Genomic DNA, 18,428 nt, shown 5'->3' with positions numbered 1-18,428 from the left:
AAGAGGAACAAGACAAGAACTGAAAGGTAGACAGGAAGGGCCAGCCATGAAAATAGAAGATGATCTTCTGGGTTAAAAGTCTGATCTATGTATAAAATGTATCTGTGACGCATGAAGGGGCGTCAGTAAATCAAACCCTGATGCTATAAAATATCTGTTCATGCTTTGATTAAGTCGAGGACTACTGGCTGTCTGCGTACAGAGTGTCTTCCCACACGTGTGTTCATTAAAATCATTGTTGGACCAAGATCCTCTGGACCAAGAGTAGTTTGTACTCTCCTTCCTCAATTTTGAACCTTAACAGGGCATCTTTACACTTTCTGCATCTGAGGTCTTACCTTGTGCAGTAGACCCCAGCCCGATGGATCTTGTGCTCAGAACTTGTTCTTGTGCTGCCACAGCGGTGTTCTTAGCCCTCAAGCTTTTTTGTCTGGTACTGAAGGGCCAGCATTTCCTAGTCAGGACCAACAATTCAACAGTGATCTTTTACATAAACAGGCAGAGAAGAAACCTGTTATGGTGCATGGGTGTCTCTAAGAGTCACCCATGCTCTGGGCCATCTGAACCTGGGAGTAGAGGGAATGGAGGTTGCACCCTTTGATAGTGGCCCAGATTTGGGATCTTTTTGCCTCCCTCTTCAGGTAGGAGGAGAAGTGATTCATCCATGCACAGATCTGTGGTGTTAGAAATGACTGAAAGAATAATAGGCTCTGTTTTGAGTTTTGTTCAAAAGTTATGCAAAAGTTATGCAGGCTTGTTGTGCAAACAAGCCTGCATAACTTAATAAATATGGAATTTGAAAAATAACAAACCTAAAAAGAAACACTAGGTACGAGATACATGAGTACCTATGATACGGTGATACTTTTGGTAAACAACCATTTGACTAACATGTCTGTCTCACCTGGCTCTTGTTCCCTCTCTGTTCTGTCCTCGTTCTCCATCTCCCTCTCTCTCCCTCTCTGTTCCTCTCTCTCCCTCTTTGTGCTGACAATCAAGCCAAACACCAACATCATTGAAACCAGATATTTACAAACTCTTCAGATAAAAACACAAACACTTTTTTAATTGTAACATAAAATCAGGCTAAATGTTTATTTTTTTTAGGTTGATAAATATAAAAAGCACATTTGTTAACTTTAAGAGTAAAGAGAGAAACTATCTGTATTTCTTAATTGTAAATGGCACCAAATTGTATTCAAAATTGAGCCACACTTATGGAGCTCCACAGTTCTTTCCCTGGTGTTTTGGTTGATATCTCTTGATTTTCCTATGTCAAAGAAACAGGCTCTGTGTTTTGCCTTATATGCATCCACGGGTGTGCCACCAGTTTACTCACATGGACTCTACTAACCTATCAGAAGCTTCTTCAGCTCAGAATGGAATCGTCTGGAGTTTTCTTATTAATTAACAATAAACTTAGTGTATACTCCTAAATTTGATGAAAGTGATAAAAAACATAGACAGCTCTCTTTATTCTGACATGTAACTAATTCAAAAGATATTTCAATATTTATTTATCCAAAACAAAACAAGTTTACTCTAAATTGATGTTGTACAGTAAAAAAATGTTCTTGTTTTATGTTTTCCATAAAGTGTATGTAAATATCTGGTTTCAACTGTGAATATCCTGCTGTGTATTGAAATTCCTCTTGTTTTGCATAGAAATATACTGAACAACATACAAAGCATAATATATAAAATAGCATCTACCTGAGTGTTTTCTTTGAAAGAAGCCCCTTATGTCCATTCTTGTATTCTGAAACCAATTTATTTAGCCGTGGAGGGTAACAACTGAAAATATGAAATAAACACAAATGTAAGCTAAGACTCTCTAAAGAAACAACATTGTTGTTGTTCGGCTTTTCATTTCGCCATTTGTTGATTCACTTGAAGAACAAGTAATGTAATATGGGTCAAGTGATCAGTTTGATATCAATCTTTCGTGATACACTGTCATATTTACATTGTTTGTACAGTATGAATGATTTGCTTTGGTACCTGGTAGAGATGGACCGATCCGATATTACGTATCGGTATCGGTCCGATACTGACCTAAATTACTGGATCGGATATCGGAGAAAAATAAAAAATGTAATCCGATCCATTAAATATCACGAAAGCACCTCACAAAACTTGCAACACGCCGTAACTCGCCTCAGAACGACGTTAGCACGTCGGAGCAGTATGCATCACGTGATAGAGCAGCTGTGGCATGCGGGACCTGTGGTGGTCTGGATAGCATTTGGAGCTTCGCTAGCAACCTGGCATTTCATCTCCGACAAAGTTATCCCCGAGAGAAGTAAAGCAAGTGTGTAAGTCCATCTCTGAATGTTTGTAAAGCATTCCTGCGTTAAGCTTAACGAGTGACTGCCTCTCGCTCTCCGGCTGCTACTTCAATCGTGAAACTGCTAATGATCAGCTGATCGGCTTTTCTGTCGCGAGTCCGTGTCTCTAGTTTGTTTTTGGTCCACTTTGCACCAGAAAGAGGAAACCGGCGGCTGAACAACAGCAGCACGTTTAAGCTTGATAAGCTGTTGTTAGAATTTATTTAATATTACTTTCTACACCAGGATCTTTTTCTACGTAGCTGACGGCTGGTAACTGTGCAGGGGCGGATCTAGCAAAGTTTAGCCAGGGGGGCCGATAGGGCATGAACAGGGAGAAGGGGGCACAAAGACATAGTTTTCTTTCTTATTCTCATTTAAAATGTCAAGCTTTTAATAAATAATTATCTGACACCCAAAGTTTTAATTTGATGTAAAATGAATAGAAGTCAATTACTGTATATAGTGACTATTAAGTCTAATATATATACCCTAGTAAGCTATAGTACATTTTCCTTTGGGAGGGTACCATCTGTGCAGTCTGCAATTTTGTTGAAGAAAGATGTTGAATCTATTTAATATTTCTTGAAAAATAATTGATTTCTGTGCTTTTTTTTTTACACTGCATCAAATTAAGGTTGATTACGTCGATTAAGCATCATGAGGTGGCGCGTGAGGGGTGGTTCCCTATTTTTTATTTATTTATTTTTGTTGTTGCTGGGAGTTGGAACCCTATTAGTTAGGTTGCTTAATATTTACGCTAAGTACTCTTTAAAATACCAGAATAGGGAGGATGGTGTAGGTCTAAGTTTATTAGATTGATCAGTATTGCTGAACTATGAAATATTTTTTTTGTATACAGGTATAACAGAATAGCTTTAGTGTAGTTGTTGTTTTAAACTTGAGTATGAACTTGCAGACTTGCAAAATGCAGCAAGATATTTTAAAAAACAGTTTTGTTGATTAAAAAACACTATATCGGATTCATATCGGTATCGGCAGATATCCAAATTTATGATATCGGTATCGGTATCGGACATAAAAAAGTGGTATCGTGCCATCTCTAGTACCTGGTCAAACTTCAGTTCTCCTCTGTCTGCCTGGCTCCACTTCTCCAACAGCAAACTCGCAGGCAGCAGCTCCCCACAACCGAGATGACAGACCTTGCCGACCGTACATACAATACACAAACATCACATTGGGGAGACAGGTCAGGCTAGGTAGCAAGGAAAAAAACATCAAAATGCGTAACACAAAAGGATAATACAGGAATGCACAGATATTAACACACCATAGCACAATAAACACAGACAAGCAACACGGGAAAGTGTTCCAGTGTGTACATCTGATCTGGGACCGCTGCAATCTTCGACTGCGCCTCCAGCTGACCCGATGTCCACATCAGAGGGGAGGTAAGCGTTGGAGGTGGCGTTGGATCCGGGGTAGGGAGGGTGATGTGTCAGCGAGTGCTTATCAGTATCAGTATATGTATGTGTGTGCGTGTCCATAGTTCAGCTGAGACCGCGTCCTTCGCCCTGCCAGGCCCTGCCAGGCCCTGCCAGTGTGCACTATGTGCTTCAAATATTGTGTGTAGTTTTTGTTTTATACAGTTGTCAGCCAGGCATCTAACTATGAAAAAATTACACTCCAAAAGACCCTGAGCTTCTGAAAAAACAACCCGGGCTTAAGCCCAGTAAGCCACCCCGCCACTGGTTAGCACATGTGATAACTTTGACTTCAGAAGGTAAAACTTGTTCAAAATCTGTGCTTGAATCACATCTTGTTTATTTAAAATCCATTATACTAGTTTACACCATAGTCAGGTACGCTTTGAAGGCTACTCTTTAAATCTCCTATTTCTGATAATTAATACCAAACTTTTTAATACAAGGCAAGTTTAATTGCTCTCTTAGGCCAAAAGACAAAATGGCTTGTTGACCACTTTATCCTTTTGACAGTTACGTCTGTGATAGTTACAACTTAGTGACACATTGTGGAGGCCATTGAAATAATAAATTCTCTCCTTCTCTCTCTTCTCTCTGGTGTGAAGACCCAAAGGTACTGGATGTTTGTTGTGATATACTACATTAGATCAGGTTCACGGATCCTGCTAATGACAGTGATACATGGGAAAACATCCCAAAAGTCCTTCATAGTAGCTACTGTGAGATAATTAGTTGTTTAGAGACTGGCTGTAGTCAGGCCACTCCTCTGAGGCTTGGCCTGTTGTTTTACACAGTGCAGGTGGGATGCAAGCTCACTAATGATACTCATTACAGTAACCTTATATCACCTATGGACTGTCAACTTAATTTCTGTCACCTAATCCTGAAGTAAAATTGCATAAACATACAGTTGGAACTTACTTTTTTCTTCTAAGACCACACACACACACACACACGGGTCTATGTGGTATGGAGGGACTATCCTACGTCAATCCGCCCGGTGGTGGTTTAAGTGGACTACCCTTTTCAAAGGACTTAGAGCCAAGGGAGTGAGGTTAAAGTGTTCGAAAAAATCTGAAAAAAATTTGGGTCACTTCAGACCTCATACACTCCCTATAGAAGTCTAGATACACTGATACACACCAACCAGACTCTATTGTGTTTTCTGGAGACATTGTCCACTTGACAACAATGTGTTTTATGAGGTCCAAAAAAACAATATTGGGTCTTTAAAGGGACAATGATGTAATATTTAAATAGCTCATCATTACCATAAATACACATCTGACAGGACACAGGATTACTGGAACATCATTTTATTAGTGTTCTTGGATCTGAACATTAATTTTAACCATAAATAAAAAAAGAAATCTATGGACAAAAATGCCCACGCTTCCCACAGAAATATAAAAATATAGAAAACAGAAAAATTAAAAACATTTAAAATGAATTTTAATAGTTTAAAGGTAAATATTAAGGGGAGAAAATATGCATTTATAATTTTTTATTTTAAATATAACCCGTCAAAAAAAAAACCCTAAATAAATTAAATGTAAAAATTATGAAATACAAACTGCTTCTGTATTTAACAAGAACTTTTTTTTTTCTTTAAACAGAACATCAGTGTTAACAACAATTGACAATCTGACCAAGATGTAAAACCACATCTGGCTAAACAGTTATTTTAGTTCATTTTTTTTCTGCCTTTTTGCAGTTAATCCTCTGTTTCTTACAAAATCTCTTATGTTTTGAACTGTTCTTCCTGCCAACACCGGATCTTCTACCAATTTGCAATGACTGCATTCATTTTTGGTGGCTAGTTTCCCTTCGTTTATGTGGTCTTTAAAATGCCTCATCACTGCAGCAACCTCAGCCTTGGACCACATGTTTTTGGGAGCTCTTCGGGAATTGTTGTTGCACGTTGTTGTTTGATGTTTCTCAAGTACTTAAACTCATACTGTTCACAGATGACACCAACATATTTTTCAGTAGCGATGATTATACTGATCTTGTAATGACTGTAAACAGGGAGCTAAAATTAATAAAAAAATGGATGGACATAAATAAATTATCATTAAATATAAATAAAACTAAAGCAATGTTTTTTGGTAATTTAAAATATAATATAGAATTACCAATTATCATTGAAGGTGTACCAATTGATAATGTGAGTGAAAACAAATTTTTGGGAGTTATAATTGATAACAAAATTTCATGGAAACCCCACGTCAGACACATAAAAACCAAAATTTCCAGAAGCCTCGCAGTTTTGAACAAAGTGAAACAATTCCTTGATAAAGATGCACTTCGTACTCTGTACTGTACCCTGGTTCTTCCATATCTTACATATTGTGTGGAAGTGTGGGGAAATACATATAAAAATACAACTAATCCATTAGTCACAGTACAGAAACGAGCACTGCGTATTATTCACAAGGCTGGTTATCTAGATCATACTCACAAATTCTTTCTTCAGGCAAAGTTACTTAAATTCCAGGATCTGGTTAATTACAATACATCCATAATTTTGTATAAAGCTTTTACTAAACTTTTACCGGCAAATTTACAAACTAGATTTGAAATTCGAGAAAAGGTTTATAATGTGAGAGGCTTTGGAGAATTCAAATTACCCAGAACTCGAACAACCCGTAAAGGCTTTTGTGTGTCTGTATGTGGTGTGAAAATCTGGAACAGTCTGAGTTTACAATTGAAACAATGCAAAAATATTCATAGATTTAAATTTCTCTACAAACAGTTGGTCTGGTCACAGTATACTCAATGATGGGTTTTAGTGTGCTCTGTAATGTCTGTCCTCTTACCATTGCTGATATGGATTCCAAAATAAAAAAAATAAAAATAAAGTGTGCGTATGTATGTACATATATGTACTTGTGTGTGTAGATATATATGTATGTATATGTATGTGTGTCTGTTACTTGTAGTTATTACTGCCTGTTACCTGTGGTAATGCAATTTATAATTTATATATTCTGTATTCAGTTATGAAGGCTCTAATTGTTGGTTGCGAGCTGCCGCTTAGATGCTTGTATCTGCCCGGGGCTGTTGATGGGTCTGTATGCAATGATGGGCGTAGCTGCGGGAAGTTTATTGGTTTTTTTGTTGATGAGTGAGTATAGGGGTGGGATTTAATAAGTTTTCTTCGTCCCACTCCTTTTTCAGGCAAGTTTTGTTTTTTGTTTTGTGTATTTTATGTTCAATATAGGTATTTGTTGTGCCTGAAAATGAATAAATAAATGAAATGAAATGAAATGAAATGAATTGTGGGATTGAGCAGCATTTTTCTCTGGAAGATATATAAAGTAGTAGTAGTTAAAACAAACAAAAAACCAAACAAAAAAAACAAAAAACATTTGCTTGTTAAAAGAATGGATGCTACCCTGTATTAACTTCTGAAATGTGTTGCTACCATCAATATCAAAACGAGCTAAAATTCTCTTTGAAAATTTATCAAATTTCTAAAATGAGACAACATTTAGTGTTCCGCTGTGAATAAAAGACTAAATAAAAAGTTGAATAAAAGTCTCTTGATGCATGCTCAATCATCCAGGTAAGTAAATCCCAAAACGTTGATTCTGTTAATCTGGACGTAGCGTTTTCAGTGGGAGAAACATTTTGTCACTCATCCAAGTGACTTTTTGCCACCACTCTGCAGTTTGCCATATGTTGCAAAGTGATGAAACAATAATACGCTTAGAGAACCAACTGCACCCCTTACCTTCAGAGGGAGCAGCAGTCTCACTTGCTGCAGGCATTGTGAGTGGTCCTTCATCTGCTGATTACACAATTTGATTAAGTTTTAATATTTGTAACAAACATTTTATCCACAGAAACCAAGCTAGTGGTAACTTACCACAATCTACAGTGTCTTGGAGCTGCGCTGTGTTTGTGGAATCAGCTACTGCATGTACAGGCTCACTGGTGCCACACGCCGACATTGTGAGTGCTGTGTCATCATCATCTGATTCACTCTCACTGTCCTTTGTTTCAGCATCACTTAATGCAATTTCATCTGAGAAATTGTGGGGGGGGAAAAACAAAACAAAAAAACAAACAAACACAACCCCCCCAAAAACCTCACATTAACAACGAGATATGACAAAATACAGAACAAATACTGGAAATTATAGTACATAGTTTTACTATTTAAGGCCACCACTCTGCAGTTTGCCAAATGTTGCAAAGTGATGAAACAATAGACTTCAAGAACCTTAAATCATGGACATTTAACAGAATGGTCTGTGCTTTTAGGTTTTAATTCTGTTGATAAAGCATAATATTCAACTACTGCCCTAATATTTGCTCCTTTCAATACAAACCTTCTATTTTGATCTCATCCAGTGATTTCCCCTGGATCTGGGAAAGATGTCCTTTTTCCAGTGTTAAAAGCAGTTTGGAAATCTTGGCCAGCTGTGTTGTGGGAACTGGTAATCTGTAGAATTCGCGGTGAACGCGGATATCATGACCCAGGAAATCTGCAACCTGATCAAGTTCGTTGTTTTTCAAATTAAGGACTTGTGAGAGTGTGGCAACATGTTTTCTGAGCTGTGTCGATCTTAGATACTCAGGCTGCTTTGCTCCACACTGGTGTGCATGAACACGCAAGGAGTCCATTCCTCTGTAATGACTCATTGATCGGGGTCTTGCAAAGAGGTAGATATTAGTGGCACAAATACCACAGTCAGGCCTCCTACTAACCAGTAGTGACAGAGCATCCAGCATGCTTGGTGTTAGCAGAACCGGAACATTTCTGTCCCTTTTCCCCATTATTTCTATTCTACAGAAATAGTTACAGAGTCTCTGTTCCATTTCTGAGAGCCCCATGGCAACATCTGTGTGGAGTGCTGTTTTGTCTCTTTCAAGAAAACTTTTGAGGCGCATCTTTGAAACCTCTCCAGAACGTCTTCGGTTGAACACAATGATTTGTGAGAGTGTAACTTGTGCAAGTTGGGCATAATTCTGAGCTGTGGCTTCGTTCTCCAAGCTGCAAAAGGCACTTTCTGCAGATTTTTGAAGGTAGTGATGGAGAATCCGAACATCTTCTGTAAAGGGCAATGTTGATGGCTTGTTAAACTTTGCCTCACTCAATGTGTTCAAGGCACGGTGAGACACCATCTCGGACCATTTGGAGACATACAACTTCTTGAACGCATCAGTGGACTTGATTAGGGCTTCATCCTCTGTCATGAGGGCACGACAATGGATAATGTCAGACATTTTATGCAGTGTATGTCCCAGTTTCAGCGCAAGGCTTGGAGTTTTGTATGACAGTGTCTCTTCATCAAAACCTGAAACTTTCTTTACTGCTTGCACAACTCTCTGGAAATTAGCAGGCTTAATAGCTTCTTCCATGTTATGCACTGAGAATTCTGTGCGCAGACACAACAACAAACGTCCCGCTTCACGAAGCTTCTGTCGTATATAATCATACTTTGTAGGGTCTTGTCCATGTTTATTGTAGAGGGACTGGGCAAAGTGAATAACAGTAAAGTCATTTCGCACAGCTGAGGCAATCTCATCTTGTTTCATAACAGCAAGAACCTTCCAGACTCCACTTGACACCTGCGGATAACACTGAGACTCCAGAGTTAAAGCCAGGCCGAGTACTTTGGTTCTTCCAGGTTCTTTATCCGTGTCATCTTTTGGTTTGTTCGGACATCTGCGGACATGTCTCCAAAGATCCTTGCGAACATACATCCCTTGACAATAAAAGCAATGAGCAAACTTTCCCTCTACTGCTTTAATCTTGGGTCTTCTCTTCACTTTCAGTGGTCCCACTCCACCATGCAAAACTGCAGCATTATGCTTAAAATTTCCCTTATTTCTCAATTTCTCTAACAGACTTTTACGCTCGTTTGAGTCTCTAGGCAGGGAAAATGCATGCACAACATCAGGAGCCGTTTTGTGCGTTTTCAGGTGGCGGGAAATTTTAGCTTGTGGTTTGCCACAAAAATAGCAGTAATTTCTTTTACTTAAAGTCATTTTTTCTGATTCAGTTTCGCAAAGCTCACTTTTATCTTGTGGCTTGTCCTTTGTCAAGTTGTGGATTAAATTCATTGAATCTGATTGTTCATGCGCTTTGGAGATGTCATTTTGGCATAGCAGACCTTTTGATGTGCTTGGCAATAATGAGATGTCTTCATCTGAATCTTCATCATATGACTCTGAATCTGGCACATATTCTTCTTCTGATATGCTGTGGTTGCCATCATCATCACTTGATATTTGATCCTGAACTGAATGTGGCAATCCATCCTCCCCTGAATATTCAGAAATTTCTTCTTTCTGGAATGTAAGAACAAAAGTTATTTTAATTGATCAATACTTTAGACAGGTAAAAAATAAACTGAAAAACAAAGTCAAGCCAAATATGAATGGGATACACACCTGTGTTGACTGGTGGCAATTCTGATTTGCCAATTTTGCAAGGCAAGATTTGTGCCAGACCCCTAAACAAACTGAAACACATTTTGATAGACTTAATTTAGCTTTGCAGTTCTATTTAAGTGAAGTAGTTTTTTGTCAAAGCATTGCAGTAATGTCAAATGCTGAAAAAAAAAAAAAAAACCAAACTGTTCACACTTAAGGATATTTTAATTTTTAATGACTACACATACACTGCTAATCCCCCCCCCCCCCCCCCCCCCACCAAAAAAAAAAGGACATCCCAGATGTGAATGAAGGAATTATTCTTATTAAATACTTTGTTCTTTAGGTAGTTGAATGGCATGAAAGTGTGTAGTTGAATGTGTGTGGCCTCCAGATGCCTGTATGACTTCCCTACAATGCCTGGGGATGCTCGGGATGAGGTGGCGGATGGTCTCCTGAAGGATCTCCTCCAAGACCTGGACTAAAGCATCTGCCAACCCCTGGACAGTTTGTGGTGGATGGAGTGAGACATGATGTCCCAGATGTGCTCAATTGGATTCAGGTCTGGGGAACAGGCGGGCCAGTCCATAGCATCAATGCCTTTGTCATGGAGGAACTGCTGACATACTCCAGCCACATGAGGTCCAGTGTCGTCTCGCATTAGGTGGATCCCAGGGTCAAACGCACCAGCATGTGGTCTCACAAAGGGTCCGAGGACCTCATCTTGTTACCCAATGACAGTCAGGCTCTCTGGCAGGTACAGAAATGCCACCCCTCACCATTACTGACCCACTGCCAATATGATCATGCTGGAGGATGTTGCAGGCAGCAGAACGTTCCCCACGGCATCTCCAGACTGTCACGTGCTCAGTTTGAACCTCCTTTCAGCTGTGAGGAGCATAGGGTGCCCGTGCCGAAGTTGCCAAACTTTGTGTTTTCTGGCAAATGCCAAGCATCCTGCATGGTGTTGGGCTGCAAGCTCAATCCCCACCTGTGGACGCTGGACCCTCAAGCCACCCTCATGAAGTCAGTTTCTGACCATTTGAGCAGACAGATGCACATTTGTGGCCTGTTTGAGGTCATTTTGCAGGGCTCCTCTTGTTCCTCCTTGCACAAAGGTGGAGGTAGCGGTCCTGCTGCTGGGTTGTTGCCCTCCTATGGCCTACTCCACATCCAGGTAGCACCTCCATGCTCTGGACACTACACTAACAGACACAGCAAACCTTCTTGCCACAGCTCACATTGATGTGCTACGCTAGATGAGCTGCACTACCTGAGCCACTTGTGTGGGTTGTAGACCGTCTCATGCTACCACTAAAATGAAATCACGGCCAGCATTCAAAAGTGACCATAACATCAGCCAGAAAGCATAGGTACTGAGAAGTGGTCTGTGGTCACCACCTGCAGAACCAGTCCTTTATTATGGTGAATTGACTATAATTTCCACTTGTTGTCTACTCTATTTGCAAAACAGCATGTGAAACTGGTTGTCAGTGTTACTTCCTAAGTGAACAGTTTGATTTCACAGAAGTGTGTTCTGACTTGGAGTAACATCGCATTGTTTAAGTGTTCCCTTTATTATTTTGAGCAGTTTATGTTATGGAATGGGGAATTGAGGACAATCCCAAGTATACCATTTTTACAAGGTCCTGCACCAATGAGGTAATACTACATTTCTTTAATTAGACGTGACCACCCATTAATTAAAAAGGGAGCAGTGTTCATTTCAGCTAGTCTTAACTTGTTGAACTCTATTAATGCTTTTTACTATACACTGTACCTATTCACTAAATGTCTCACCTTTGCACTTATAGCCAAGCCACTTGAGGGAGGAAACCGGTCCCACACACTGAATGCACTTGTCCAAAGATGATATTGTTGTGCACACCAGACGATGATTGTGAAACTGTTAGCAAAATATTGCAACATTTATTTGTTTTGGACAGTTGGAAAGGTGAGGTGTTTTCAATTCAGTTGCAGATATCAACTAATAAACTTCGTCCATGTAAATCACATCACACCCAGGTGACTGCCAAACACACACACACAGCATCCATAAAGAATGATGATAGATTAAATTATTAGTTCATTAAGTGGTACACTGGATTATATTTACCCTTTCAGGCTCTGGATGTTTCAGGTCCAGATCATTGTTTGGAAAGCTGTTTGGTTGCGGCTTTAGGCAGCTCACAGTCTTCTGAATCTGGCTGGTCTCAGTCTTCGTGTGTAACAGATAGAAAATGAAGACAAAAGAACAGTAATCTGACAGTTACTAAAAATGCATCACTCAAGAGGATGAATAAACCATTTCACTATCGGCAAATAGCGTAGGGTACACATCGTGCATGAGAAACATTCATTAAAATCTGTCCTAGGTCAATGTTACCTCTTCAAAATCTTGCACTGAAGAAGAATGCATGGCTTCTGAGCCTTGCTGAGGCATTTCTTCATCAAGATCCTGCAACAAAGAAAAGATGGCACAAAGATTAGACCAAGTGCTCTTCTTGCAACTGTACTGGGCAGGCCTGTGCTTCTGTTTTTAATTTGCATGTGTGTGTGTGTGTGGGGGGGGGGGGGGGGGGGGCTTTCCACTCAAGAAATGTTTTCTTCTGAAAAAAATACTGGCTACAATAATTAACTGATTCCTTTGCAATCATCCATCCTCTTCCACTTATCCTTATCAGGATTGTGGGGTAGCAAGCAGGTTTGGGGCCTATACCAGCTACCATAGGGCAGTACAACCTGGACAGATCACCAGTCTAACATGGAAGGACAAGCATTTGCATTCACACCAAAGGGCAGTTTTGAATCACCAGTTAACCTAACCCCATAAGCTACATCTTTGGACTGTGGGAAGAAGCCAGAGTACACAGCCAGAGAGAACCCATGCACTACAGCAGTAAAAAGTGCCTAAAACAAGTTAAGAAGTTGTATAGTACTATCTATCTTAATGTTCAAGCCTGAGTTTCAAAAAATTTCAACATAGAAACAAAGCACATGCAGTCAGTTCTGCATGCTGTAGGTCAAACTGTCAAAAAATACGAGAAGACCCCTCCTAAAACCAGAGTGATGTCACCATGAAGCAAACTTTGACAGAGTCCCCCAATAACAGTGTGGTCCTCCTAAGTCACATTTGGGTGGTTAACACACACACACTCAGATGTTATCCAGACTTGCACTTTGAAACAATGAAAAGGACCTACAAGCCACGGTCCATGTAAATCACATCACACCCAGGTGACTGCCAAACACACACACACAGCATCCATAAAGAATGATGATAGATTAAATTATTAGTTCATTAAGTGGTACACTGGATTATATTTACCCTTTCAGGCTCTGGATGTTTCAGGTCCAGATCATTGTTTGGAAAGCTGTTTGGTTGCGGCTTTAGGCAGCTCACAGTCTTCTGAATCTGGCTGGTCTCAGTCTTCGTGTGTAACAGATAGAAAATGAATATACAGTGCATTTTTGAAGACGCTTTTGAAACATTAAATAAACTGTATGAGAAAGATAAGTTTCAAGCTAATGTCTTTAAAATATTCACTGTCATGTATAGAGAATTTAAGGCCCTATGATTAAGAGACAAATAGTCAGTGTGATTTCTTTATTTTTTAAGCCATTGCTAAAGGAGTAAAACAATCACCTGTAGCAGCAACGAACTGTCACTAGGGCCCATTTATCTTCGAGGGCCAAAATTTAAAATGAATCTAACTAAAGAGGCTACACAGCAAAATCTCCAGTGTTAAATTAACACTAGAGAGTGTCTATATGGGTCCACACAACACTGTTGAGTGTTAAATGAACACTTTTGACAGTGTTATATGTTTAAAAGTAACCTAGTCAGTTTTGAAGATTAACAGTGGCTAACACTGAGCAGTGCTGATTTTCTAACACTGGAATATTTCTAACATTTTGAGTTATTTTCCAGTGTTAGAAAATCAGCACTGCTCAGTGTTAGCCATTGTTAATCTTCAAAACTGACTAGGTTACTTTTAAACATATAACACTGTCAAAAGTGTTAATTTAACACTCAACAGTGTTGTATTTAACACTCAGAGGTGTGGACCCTTATAGACACTCTCCAGTGTTAATTTAACACTGGAGATTTTGCTGTGTAGAATCACATTAAACATCAATCACTGTTAAAATTTAGAAACCGAAAGCCATTTTTTATTTCTGCATACCTGCTGATATTTTTTTAGTGCTTTTAGAGGGCTTTGATGTGGCAGCCATCACAATTGCCTGTTTTCCATTAGTACCTACCCCTGTTTTTCCAGTAGGTTATAGTACCATGTAGTTTTTCAGTAACTACTGCACCAAGGTTCCAAGTGATCCAAAGTGATCAGAAAATTTGACATAGACTGAATGCCACCAGGTGGCTGGTCAATGGTGTCACTCGATAAGTTATGAGTGCGCCTCCTTCGTGAAAATCCAAGCCATCATTTTTGAAACTCTGAAATGTTTGAAATAGCGACCAAAATTAACAGCGTGATCCCTGAATTGAACACTAAAGTATAGACTGAGCAGGCATTTTGTCACCTTGACGTCCATGCTTGCTGTGGCATTTATATCACTGGATGCTCGGCTGCATTGCTATAGTGACCCCAGGCACAGTAGGTGATACTCAATTTCAGTGAAAAACTAGATGCCCTAAGTCACGTTAAGCCAATTTGAGTAGGTACAAATGTAAAAATGGCTTACGGTATGCAATTTATCAGTTCCAAAAAGTACAATTGTAGAAATACCTTGCATCTCCAGAGCCAATCCGAGTCACCATAATTATAGTCTATTTCTTCGCCTGGACTTATGTCTCTGCTTGCAAATAAGCATAGATGGGGCTTTCCATTGATATTTAATATTTTCATCTTAGCACTTGGACTGATGTGGTTGTCGTTGACAAGTCTGCCTAATGACCCATCTTCTTGAGATGCATCCACACTGTGGGGTTAGGCAAAAAAGTATTAGCTTAACTAGTTAGTTAGGAAGCTTTTTTTTTCATAAATCAAAAGCAATGTGTAATTTAATCTTCAGGCTGTCATGATAAACTCTGGGTCTCCGCTCACATTCTTCTTTTGTTATGAGTTTACCTCTGTATTCCAAAAGGAAGTCTCCTTTTTGGAATGGAACAGTCGTGAAAATGCCCCGACCTGAATTGCAGAGGCATACCAAGTGAGTGACAAAAGACAAAGTGACAAACTCCAAATCTAATCCAAACTAAAGACCAACTTACCTTTGAAGGCATTTATGTAGTGGATATCAAGTCCCAGTTTGTCCCTTCCAGCAGAAACATGACAGACTGCATCCTCCCGTGGAGGAATGCGTCTCCTTCGCATGTTCTCCTGTACGTTTTGATTGGCTGCATTACCAAAGCATATAAAGTATTACGATTATCGTCATCATTGTCATCATCATCAGTAGTAGCAGAACTAGCAGTAGTGTAGTTTACAGCATAAACACAGCTGACTTATTCATAGTCCTAATTTATGCCTTCTTTTAAAATGTTAAAGGCCTAGTACTCAAAATGGCGACATGTGACATTTCTGTAATGGCGACTGCAGAGAGTGATACAAGTACTGAGAAAGCTTAGGCATCAAAACTGTAAGAAGTTTTTTCTTCAGGCATATAAATAAATACACGACTAAATACACTTATACCCTTGCTTTTATTTTAGGGCTGTCAGCAGAATGGACAGACATTGGACAAACTGCCCGAAATTAGCTAACAGCGACATCAGGGATTTTGACTCAGACTGCGCTGGTTTAATTGTTAATCGCGTTAGTCGCGATGTCGGCATTAACACGTTTAAGCCACAATAATGCTTTAACACCGAGTAAATCCTAACACGGGTTAGCCCGCTTTATCGCGTTGACGCGGTTAGTCGTCAGCCCTATTTTATTTACTCAATGACAAACGCTGGGGCCGTTTTACTTCTTCAAAGACTCACTAACAGTCCATAAAGCATAAATTAAACCAGTTTAATATAGGCCTGTGCACCTATAATTTCATATAGTATTAAAGTCATGGTGCATTTTACATTAAAAAAGGCTTACCTTTGTGTTTTTAATCCGTCTTCGTATTGCCGTCGACATACACTTGTTAAAGGGCACGCGCGCGAAAGTTGTGGCGCCGTTTCCTGTAGGTACCGCCTATATATATAGCCTACCAATCACAATGACTTCCGGCCGTGTGTATTGAAAATGTGTATTAAATTGCAGTACCTACACACATCCACTCTAACTCGAAACGTCGCTGTGCAATACACTGGAATACACAAAAATCAGGTGAGGGGTATAGGTGGACTTTTAAGAAAATCAGAAAATCTTTTAATTATAGTTTAATAAATGAATTTACACTACAGTTTAAGCAAATACAGGTCAAAAGATAAATAATGACCTCATAAGAAGTAGAAAAAATTATTATTTAGACACTTAAAAATGCATTTACAAGTCATGTTTTAGGGGGACACATGAATACACAGCAAAAAGTCGAAATGTCCCCGGAGCCCAGGTACAGCGCAGGTCAAATGTCAATCCATACCACATAGACGCACTCACACACACACACACACACACACACACACACACACACACACACACACACACACACAAACCACAAGCGCACACAATATAACCTTACATAAGAATATATAACCTTTGTTTGGCTCCAAAATTTTACAGCCCTACAGGAATAAATCTAAAAAAATCATCAATTCATCAGTGGAAAAAAATAAAAAAATGAAACTAGTTGTAAACCAATTACATAAAAAGAGCACTGATCGAAAGAGCGTCCATTTAATATTGGAAAATTATTTGGTGATGAGTATATTATGAGTATTATGAGTGATAACCTTAGTGTGTGAAATTTAAATTTACTGCATTGAGGTAAAGCAGGACAACCACAGAGATGAGTTGACTGTCAGAGGCCATTAGAAAATAATTTGTAACCTTCACCAAAGCTGTTTCTGTCTTGTGATGAGCTCTGAAACATGACTGAAACTGTTCAAATAAACAATTTCTCTGACGATTAACAGTTACATATTTTACAACTATTTTTTACAATTACGACAATTTTTGAGATAACAGTAAGGTTGCCTATTAGTCTATTAGCTAAAACATCTAAGTGAAGAGATGGTCTTCTAAGTACTACTTCCAGCTTAGAGGTCTGTGGTACACAACCGATTAATAGTGTAATACTGAAATATATCTAACATTCATTTAGAAACTTCTTTTTATTATAGTTATTTTTAGACTGTTTTTTCCTGTATTTGATTATGTGAATTTAGAAATTCAGTAAAATATATTTACTGGCTATATTATAAAATGTATTTAATTCAAATGTTTACTTTCATGTGAGGTAATTAAAACAAAATCCTTTAAACTACTCTGAAGAGTTACAAGATTTGACCATTATATCTCCATAAAAAAACTGCTCATTTCGCAATAGTCACACCACATAATGAAATTCAGAATCACATAAACCTACATATAAATCAAACGGAAAATATATACTTTAGGCAGACCTACAATTTTTTGGTGATGTCAATCCATATGTTTTCAATATGCATTCTGAACCCTATTTCATTTACAGAGGGCTGCAATACAGATAAAAAAAACCTCGGCATGTTAATTCTCTCGCTTCCTTATGTACTTGTCCTCATGTCAAACTACTTCCTCCATATTTTCAGTTATCTTCATACATAGTCTCAGCTTTTGGATTTGATTGTGAGAACCAATAAATATGAAATCACAGTATAAAATTATGAACACATTTCTTTATTCAGAAATCTATATGGGAAAAGTGATATCAGACAGGTAGGATCTTGCTATTTTCTTACTTTCATTTAGAATTTTAAATAATGATCCGCTCTCTGTTGCACAAGGAAAAGGCCCAGTTTTTGAATCTCACACTATGACCACAGAAATCTGTGATATTATAATACAAAAGAGAAAAAGCTATATATTTTTGGTTTTCATTCAATCAATCATTTCAAATGTCCTTAAACTGTATATGAAGAAACAATATTATGAATAGGAGTAATGATAGTAATATTTTTTAATGAATAATCCAAAAATTACTGAACAGAATCACATGCTTTGAATAGCTGGAGAAGTTTATCCGTTTTTACACTGAAAAGAAAATGTCTCAGAAATGATAGGTCTTATTAAAGACCTACCAAAGATCAGATATCATTTAACACCTCTTAAATAAACACTAAAAAACAATTTTTAACAAAAGACTATAAAAGTCTACAATAGTTTACATTAGT

At 38.5% G+C, this 18,428-nt stretch overlaps 2 protein-coding genes across 2 annotated transcripts; both read right to left on the bottom strand.

Moving 5' to 3' along the window:
- Window positions 1–533: 533 nt before the first annotated feature.
- LOC146690324 (uncharacterized) lies at window positions 534–9,997 on the bottom strand. Its single transcript, XM_085435075.1, has 5 exons — window positions 8,110–9,997; window positions 7,644–7,802; window positions 7,509–7,562; window positions 7,009–7,076; window positions 534–674 (listed from the first exon to the last, which is right to left on the bottom strand). Exons 1-5 carry the CDS (start codon window positions 9,845–9,847, stop codon window positions 534–536), a joined length of 2,160 nt encoding a protein of 719 aa, XP_085291201.1. The 5' UTR covers window positions 9,848–9,997.
- A 1,241-nt stretch (window positions 9,998–11,238) lies between these two features.
- LOC146690323 (N-lysine methyltransferase KMT5A-A-like) lies at window positions 11,239–16,756 on the bottom strand. The gene is made up of 5 exons (XM_085435074.1): window positions 16,213–16,756; window positions 15,393–15,518; window positions 15,209–15,309; window positions 14,908–15,102; window positions 11,239–11,364 (listed from the first exon to the last, which is right to left on the bottom strand). Exons 2-5 carry the CDS (start codon window positions 15,493–15,495, stop codon window positions 11,239–11,241), a joined length of 525 nt encoding a protein of 174 aa, XP_085291200.1. The 5' UTR covers window positions 15,496–15,518; window positions 16,213–16,756.
- Window positions 16,757–18,428: the final 1,672 nt, after the last annotated feature.

Source organism: Copadichromis virginalis, linkage group LG16 (assembly GCF_057382275.1).
Source record: "Copadichromis virginalis isolate Kocher_CV1m ecotype Utaka linkage group LG16, C_Virginalis_male_GT1.1, whole genome shotgun sequence".
Taxonomy (NCBI): Eukaryota; Metazoa; Chordata; class Actinopteri; order Cichliformes; family Cichlidae; genus Copadichromis; species Copadichromis virginalis.
The sequence above is the reverse complement of the archived record's forward strand: the minus strand, read 5'-3'. Positions and strand labels throughout refer to the sequence as shown.

Excerpts from the sequence above, each read along its gene's own strand:
- LOC146690324 (XM_085435075.1), bottom strand. The coding sequence starts at position 9,847 with ATGAATTTAATCCACAACTTGACAAAGGACAAGCCACAAGATAAAAGT. Across the intron at positions 7,563-7,643 it reads CCAAGACACTGTAGATTGTG|ATGAAGGACCACTCACAATG; the intron begins GTAAGTTACCAC and ends TGTAATCAGCAG. Across the intron at positions 675-7,008 it reads ATTTATTTATTCATTTTCAG|ATCTGTGCATGGATGAATCA; the intron begins GCACAACAAATA and ends CTAACACCACAG.
- LOC146690323 (XM_085435074.1), bottom strand. The coding sequence starts at position 15,495 with ATGCGAAGGAGACGCATTCCTCCACGGGAGGATGCAGTCTGTCATGTT. Across the intron at positions 15,310-15,392 it reads CTACATAAATGCCTTCAAAG|GTCGGGGCATTTTCACGACT; the intron begins GTAAGTTGGTCT and ends TCTGCAATTCAG. Across the intron at positions 15,103-15,208 it reads AATGTGAGCGGAGACCCAGA|AGTGTGGATGCATCTCAAGA; the intron begins GTTTATCATGAC and ends GCCTAACCCCAC.